This window comes from Cryptomeria japonica, chromosome 7 (assembly GCF_030272615.1).
Source record: "Cryptomeria japonica chromosome 7, Sugi_1.0, whole genome shotgun sequence".
In the NCBI taxonomy this organism is placed as follows: Eukaryota; Viridiplantae; Streptophyta; class Pinopsida; order Cupressales; family Cupressaceae; genus Cryptomeria; species Cryptomeria japonica.
The window spans coordinates 94,050,877-94,059,360 of record NC_081411.1 but is presented as its reverse complement, the minus strand read 5'-3'; the positions used below and the strand labels follow the sequence as shown (position 1 = coordinate 94,059,360).

General features: G+C 37.9%; 1 protein-coding gene across 1 annotated transcript; it reads right to left on the bottom strand.

Moving 5' to 3' along the window:
- Positions 1–4,151: 4,151 nt before the first annotated feature.
- Positions 4,152–7,677, bottom strand: LOC131059670 (leucine-rich repeat receptor-like serine/threonine/tyrosine-protein kinase SOBIR1). Its single transcript, XM_057992689.2, has one exon. It carries the CDS (start codon positions 6,704–6,706, stop codon positions 4,331–4,333), a length of 2,376 nt encoding a protein of 791 aa, XP_057848672.2. The 5' UTR covers positions 6,707–7,677; the 3' UTR covers positions 4,152–4,330.
- Between the last annotated feature and the right edge of the window lie 807 nt (positions 7,678–8,484).

The following is an 8,484-nucleotide window of genomic DNA, read 5'->3' as shown; positions in this document are numbered from 1 at the left end:
TGGAAACTGGCTCGGCTCCTGGTACTAGGTCTATATGAAAGTCAATCTCTCTATGGGGAGGCATTCCCGGTAATTCTAAAGGAAACACATCTGAATATCCCTTAAGGATAGGATGGTCATCGAGCGATGTTTCTTTTTCTTCCTCTTCTCCTCTGTCACTGAGTCTGCCACTGTTTGGGCTTGGAGCCCTGCTGATACTGTGGAGGCTTCTGCCTCTGGTTCTGTGGTGTCTGTTGTGGAGGAGGGAGTTTGGAGAACCCCTGAGAATTTCGGTTGTTCCCTTTCCAATGTGGTTTCTGGAATCCATAAGTCTGAGGTGCAGGATTTCGGTTCTGAAACCGATCCCTATTGTCCTGTGGTCTAACCTGAATTTCCTCGACAATCAGTGCCTTTTCTATAGCAACCCGAAGGCTCTCTGGGGCGGACATCCTAACAGGCTCGGCTATACCGGCATTTAATCCCCTAATGAAACGGTTTACAAGAAGTTTCTCATCCTTAAGATAATCTACATATGGCAACAACTCAAAGAATTTACTGTCATACTGGGTTACCGACAAGCCTTTTTGTTGGAGATCGTGAAATTCATCTATACAACGCTGCCTGAAGTGTTCTAATAGGTACCTCTCACGGAACCTTTCTGTGAATATCTCCCAAGTGAGAGTATCAGGAACTAATCCACATTTGTACTCTTCCTGTCTCCACCAGGTGGAGGTTGTCCCTCTCAGAAGATGAACTGCAACACGTGCTTTCAAGTTGCTCTCATAAGAACGCAATGCAAAGCACCTCTCAAGACTCAGAAGCCATGCCTCAGCCTCTACTCCATCTGTAGAACCTCCAAAGGATGGTGGTTGGAGGCGCATGACCTCCCTGATGAGATCCCTTGGATCTCGGCGAGCTCTCTCAAAATAAACTGGTTCCACCGCTGGAGGTGGTCCTGGCATATGCACTGACTCTGGCTCATTACCACCCTGACTCTCTACAAGAATCGGAGCTGGGCTCCTGCTTCGTTCTCTATCAACAGATCTATGACTCCCAGAGTCATGACTCCTAACCTGAGGGTTCTCTGCTGGGATCCTTTCCTGAACAATGCCAATAAGATTCTGAATGGCTGCTAAGAGGTCTCGGTTAGGTTCATTTGGCTGTTCGGGAGGTGCTTCAGGGTTCTCCTCTGGAACCGATGCCTCCCTCTCTACCTCATCGCGTGCTATGCGCACACGTCTAGGACCCCGTCCATCATATTGTGCAATATCTTTACATTTAAAACATGTTATTCAAATATTAACATATTAAACAACATGTTTGGAACCTTCTAGCCTCTTGTGAGTTGCCTACAATCTATTTCTATCATTGGTAAATGTTGCTTAAACATAGAAAGACTCATCAATTTCATGTCACCAAAATATGCTCGCATTACAAACAACCAAGTTATTATGATACATTTAGCAAAATCATTGGGTGAACTTTTTTACAAAATAGGGCATTGTAAGGAGTCTTTTTGTTAGGCATCTCTCATACATACCCCCTTTTTATGTTGATCCTAACTCTTCTTTTTGAGATATTCAATAAACCATAATGGCTTCCTTTATTACGACCCCAAGGCTCTACGTATGTCATCTTTGTTGCATATATTTTCATCTCAAAAATCATTGTAGCTCATTCCTATGTAATTTGGGTTGTATATAAATTACTACAAATTTGATGTGGTATGTAAAATCAATCTAGAAAAATGTGCCTTCTTTAGAATTTAATCTTTTTAATTCTTAGATTTTTTAATCTAGCCAAATATTGTCTAGAGACAATATTGAGGAACTTGCTAACTTGATAGTTGTGTTGGTTCTCATGTGTCAAACCTCTAAGTAGACTAAATTAATGATGATGAGAAAGATAGAAGTAAATATTCACAAACATGCAAGTGGCCTATATGAAAAATTGAATTTATTACTTTTTACATTAATTGAAGCAGGGGATTTAATTCAATTTCAATGCCTCAATTGTTTTAGCATTATTTTTTAACTTCTCAAGATTGATTTGTATCAATCATTAACTACTTGAAAATGATCTTTGGGATAAGGTGGTGATCTTAGAGTAAGGAATGAATGTATAAAAACTATTTCAATAATTGTGAATTAGGGATAAATAGGGACTCGTTTGTGAGACAAGTTTAACACAAGATTATGCCAATGCTTTTTGATATGTTAATGCATTAAAATGTTCCCATCAAGGTGGGGACTAAACTGGGTGCAAATTAGCATGGGTTTATACCATTACAATAGTCATATAAGATGAACAATAACAATGTTATATAAATGATGTTTAAAAAAAACAATAGTTGTGGAACTAAATTGTGTCATAGTTCCATATTATCACATTTTTACATATTTGTAAAAGAGAAAAGTTTATAGCTCGTCCTTTTACTCTCTCATTCTATAGTCACTTTGACCTTTGTTATAAATTTATAGTCCTAGCACTCAATTCAATATATTTTGAGCATACAATAACATAAAAGTGTCTCTTGTATTAATTTTAAATCATCCAAAGCAATGAACATTAAGAGTATTTTTAATATTTCAGAAAATATATTAAGAGTATTACTTGAATTTCTATTCATGGATGCTACATTAGCCATTTGCATACATTATGTTGTGTGTTTTCATTCACTGTAAATTTGTGAAAGAGATACAAGTCAATATAGCAAAAGTTTCATACTTCCCACTACATACATTGAATCGCAAAGATACTTCTTTGCATCTCATTCATCTTAGCAGTAGATACAAGTAAAAGTGCACTACTTGAAGAGCTTTTTGACAAAGAAAAAGACTACATTATGAAAATGTGTCCACAAACTAATCCACAACCATGACCTAACCTCAAGTAGTCTTAGTTTTGTAAAATAAATCTATTAGAGTCTTGTAGGCATGGGGACAATTCCAGAATTTTAAATTCGATCATCACGCACGTGCTATACAATGCAATCTCCATCATCAACAAATCTAAATTGAGAAAGAGTTAAATGATATTCCAACTGCCTATTTCATTTATTATTTTACCACTTGTTAAAAAAGATTAGACTAGTAATTACACATTAAGTCGTATCTTATTAGTGCATTGATGTTGCATCACATTATTTGTTACTTTTTAGGTCTATGGAATACATATAAGATAATTATGAGTACTCATGAACAACAATGGCAACTTTAAAGTCATGTCCATTATTATTTTACCATTACATATATTGAACATGAATTCTGGAAATACTATCACAATTATTAGAACATGGTCAACTAATAGACCACCTCATATAAAGAGAAATATAGAAGTGATTTTCTCTAATATGGTCCTACTTTGGGCTTCATCACATAATCTGTTGGTTAAGTGGTGGTATTGTTGATGTGCCCATCAAAGATTCAAACCTACCTGGACCATTGTGATCTCAGACTTGTGTTTCAATTTAAAAATTTATTTAAATGATTGTTGTATCGACCAAGATTCAAACGTAACTGAACCATTGTGATTGGAGATCTGTGTTTTAATTTAAAAATTTAAGTGACACACAGACAGACAGACAGATATATATATATATATATATATATATATATATATATATATATATATATATATATATATATATTGCTATCGTTACCAGCGAGGAGAAAATGTGGAAGCTAAGAGACATGGAGACAATGAAAAAGCAGTCTCTGACTGTGGACGAAGACAAGCTCGACGATATAATATTGATATTGCAATTATAAAAAAAAATCTATGGTTTAAAAGAATAGAAGAAATGAAACGCTGGTGGAAAAGAGGGCAGAAAAGAAAGCTCTTGTATGAATCGCTGCTGAGATTTTTTAAACATTTTGTTCTGCTAATTTTACTGTCTGCCTTCTCTCAGGAAACTTATTTAAAAAAAACAAAAACTAGTTAGCTCGTTTATTTATTTATTATTATATTTCATTTTTGTTTCATGTAAGTTTTTGGGATGTTTACAAGTAAATTTGAATAAGCTGTGTTTGACCCAACAGTTTCATGCATATTCATGCTGCTAATTGTGACTCAGAAGTCAATTCTCCATTGTAAATTTAATGATCTATTTCAGTTGTTTCTGTGCAATGAAAAGGTTGTCCAAATCAGCTATGTCTACTAAACATGTCGACTTGACAAATCAGGTATGCATAATTAATAAAAGTTATAAGACATAGGGTATTGAAGGGCAACAAGAAAACATAAACACAATACATAAGCCGTAGGAGTGTGATCTGGAATGGAAATCACAGATTCATACAGGTCCTTAACCAAAATCCTAAAGCAGAGTCTTCCACAGTCATGGAGATACTTATTCTCTGATTTGTGAAAGCATGGTGAGTACCTCTCTGGTATTAGGTCGCTTGTTGGGGTCATCATCAGTGCAAAAGCAAGCAACCTTCATGACAAGGAAGATTTCATCATCATAGCCCTGTCCTCTAATCTGTGGATCTATGGCACAAGATGCTGTTTCTGAACCCACCACATTTCTTAACCATCTTGGAATACTAGCCTGTGGGATTGTTTGAAAGAAATCATCATATGGATTTTTACCTGTAACCAAAACAGCAAGAACAACCCCAAAACTATAAACATCACACTTGTCTGTGAACTTTAAGGTCTGGTGATATTCAGGGGCAATGTACCCCACTGTTCCTGCGACATTTGAGGTAGTAGCGTGTGTGGCTGTGTCAGGGAGGGCCTTTGCAAGGCCAAAATCTGCAACATGGGCCTCAAAGTTCTCATCAAGGAGGATGTTTCCAGGCTTCAGATCACGATGAATGATTTTTGGAGTGCTGTGGAAATGCAAGTACTGTAGGCCTGTAGCAATTCCCATGGCAATCTTGTGACGAACAGGCCATGCTAATTCCAGAGTGCCTTCTGCAACTCTTTCTAAGGCTTGATGGATACTACCATTTTTCATATAATCATAGATTAATAGATGGCAATCAGGCCTTGCAATATAGGCTAGAAGAGTAACAAGGTTTCTGTGCCTTATATGGCCTAAAGTATCCAATTCTGCACGAATTTGTCGCCTTCTTTTGTCCAGAAGCTTAGTGTCTTCATCTGATATATCTGTTGAATTGAGAGATGGTTGAGCAATTTTCTTAATGGCAATTTCCCTGCCATCTCGAAGCTGTGTCCTGTAAACTTCCCCTGAACCCCCTTTTCCTATGAGCTCTGCTGATCTGAGACCATCCTCTGTATTTAAGAAGGCTAAATCCTCAGCCTTTTTAATTAAGGAACTGTAAATCTTAGCACCCTGATCCTTGGATCTTCCACGGATACAGTACAAGAGCATTCTATACAAAAATGAACACATAACTGCAGAGATAGCTCCTGTTAGTAGTCCCAATGAATCACCCAAAACCCACTTTGTAATTGACAACTTCTTCTTCTTCTTATGCTTTGGTGGTGGTGGGGCTTGGGTACCATTTCTTGTGTAGTTTTGACTTGGAGCTGGAGCTGGTGCTAGAGATGGAGGTGGCTTACCAAAATTTTCTAACACAAACCGAGTTTTTGGAGCAGTTGAGAGTGAAGATTCAGGAATTGACCTCTTTAAAACACCTGAAAGAAGGCTTTGAGATTGTTGTTTCTCCAGTTGATCTTGTGCCGAGAGCTGTGAAGAAGATGGTGATAACGATGTTGAAGAAGACAAATCAGAGGTTGCTGTTTTTGGACAAGCTTTTAGTGGCCGGCCACAGAGTCTAGTATTCCCAGAGAAAGCACTTGGGTCTGCTCCATACTTGAACCAAGCTCCCCAGGGAATAGGACCTTCCAAATTGTTGTTAGAAACATTTAGAAACCTCAGAGTTCGTAGCTTTCCAAAGGAAGGAGAAATTCTTCCTACTAGGAAATTTCCTGACACATCTAAGGAATGCAGTTTGCTGGAATTGTTTACTAATGTTGGCGGGATCTTACCGTGGAGAAAATTGTTGTGCAGGTCAAGGACTTCCAAAGATGGTAAAGAACCCAAACTTTGAGGAATGGGTCCTACAAACATATTACCATTTAGAAAAATAGATTCTAAGGTCGAAATCCTGGCTATATGATAAGGAATCATACCTGTGAGATGATTGTTGGCCAAATTGAGATATTCAAGACATGGAAAAGGACCTTCTGATAAGCCATCAGGACTACTTCTAGTTCTCAAACTAAGGACTGAAATCTCACCAGAGAGAGAGTTATCAGAGAGATGCAATACCTTGAGGTTCCTGAGATTGCCGAATTCTGAAGGAATTGGTCCAGAAAGCTTGTTTCCACTCAGGTCCACAACTTCTAACTTCAGACAAGAAGCAATCTCTTTTGGGATCCTTCCAACCAGCAAGTTATTAGCAAAAGAAAGATTTTTCAGCTCAGAAAGCCTTCCAATTGCAGGAGATAAGCGTCCTTTCAACTGTTTGGAATCCAATTCCAGATGCACTACCCTTTTCTCCTTCCCCACACCATCATTTGTAGTGATCTCATCACAGTCCACACCAAACCATTCACATGGAGACTCTGATGTGTCCCAGAATGATGAGTCCACCTCCAGTGATCTCCTCAACTCAAGAAGAACTTGAACATCATGATCAAGGCCTCTAAAAAGACCATCCTGATGGTCAGTCTTAAAAGCATGAAGAGAACTCACCAGAAAAACATGGAAGAAGAGTACAGAAAGTGCTAGCAAACTGCACTTCAAGGCCATACCTCTTTGCTGATTTCAATTCAAATCCAGTCACAGTTGTAGAGTTATAGTATCCTCACCTCAGGTCCTTTTTAATCAAGATTTTCCCTCAAATTTTCATAGGCAATCTACATTAGAACTATAGATATGGATGCATACCAACAGCCAGAGAACATTCTCCTTCAGCCTAATGAATTCTCCCTCAGCATATCAGTCCCCTCTCTGCCTCTCACCCGCCTACAAGAGCATAAATACAAACTAATCTACAATTGCATCCTAAATCATTTCATCCCAACAAGCCCCTCAAAAACAAACAACACCCTTGCAGCGTGGAGGAAACCCAATTCTGCCTCTGATTTATAGTGGATCCAATCTGATACCCTTCAAAAAATTTCCACCCTCTTGCTTTCCAGTGAGGTGCAGTGACTCCAAACTTCTAAATTGAAATTGCCCAAATAAGAAAAATCTTCAAAACTGTTGCACTGATTCTCCTCCTCTCATCTGGTCTTCTAAAAGTCAATGCTTTCAAGCTCACACCATTAAGGCCCCATCCTTTCTGAAGTCAAGGTGGATTTTTAATATGCAACTACTTCCCTGTCTCCAAACTTAGAACAGGCTCTCCAAATTGCCCAGAAATAGGTAGCTCATGAACTTGGGTATTGAATTATAATCAAAGTTCATTGCTCATCTCTCTGAGGCCATGAATTAGGAGAGTCTAGGTTGAAATATGTATGTCCTAAATTTTTCTCATCACCACCTTCTCTGCTCCTTCCAAGCCAGAAAACACACCGAACGTCATTGTTCATCAGTCAATGGATGACCCAGCTAACTCAGAGTATACGAAGGAAACAGCAGTGTAGCAGACGGCAAGACTTTACTTAACTTTAAGTCAACTCTTAAGTCCATGTTTTACAGATAAAAACATTTTAATGACCCATTCCAGCGAACACCAAAAGGGATTAATGGATCTTGGCCTCATAAGGCAAAATTTTACTGCCTTGGAAAAGAAGACCATTTCAGTAAACAATACATTTTATTAGTATAATCTGATGGATTTTAAGAAAAAGTATTAATGACACCTCCATATTTCCAGACCCAGGAAAAGTCAGCTGGCGGGTCTGCCTTGACTATGACTTTGGTGCATTCGTGGTTCAAATGTCTTCACATGAATTGAAAGCAGTGAAGATTGTGGGGCTATACTCTGAATTTATGGACCAGATGCGTGGAAATTCTTGAGAGAGGGTGTGGTTGTAGGTCCATGCTAAAAAGTGTTTTAAGGTCAATTGGTATAGCTTAAAGAGAGATTTGACAAGATAAAGCGAACGTGTGTGACAAACTTAAATACTAATTTCGTTCCACTTGCATGTATCAGACCTATGGTGCATGTTTTTCGTCGAAAATGGTGTTGTTTTTTGGTTGGGTATTTCAAAAGTAGCAACGGGTGAAACACGATAAGATCAGAGAATGACAATCCAAAAAGAAGAGCCCTCCTATCCCAAGCGAGTTAACATTTCTGGTCGACCAAGGAAATAGTAATTAATAAAAAAAATCAGTTTCATATTTTACTAAACAATTTGTTTTGGGGTTTATAGATAGCTTATAATATATGGGATTCTTCATACTTTCAGTATGTAGCAGACATCTAATTGTACTTTAAATACAAGATGTACATATCCTCCCTGTTTTTGGGTCTATAGATAGCTTAAAATATATGAGATTCTCCGTACTTTCAGAATGTAGCAGGCACCTAATTGTGCTTCCAATATGAAGTGTACATACTCTACTCTCTATAAGATTTG

Bases quoted from the DNA above. Each gene is read 5' to 3' on its own strand.
- LOC131059670 (XM_057992689.2), bottom strand. From the start codon at position 6,706: ATGGCCTTGAAGTGCAGTTTGCTAGCACTTTCTGTACTCTTCTTCCAT.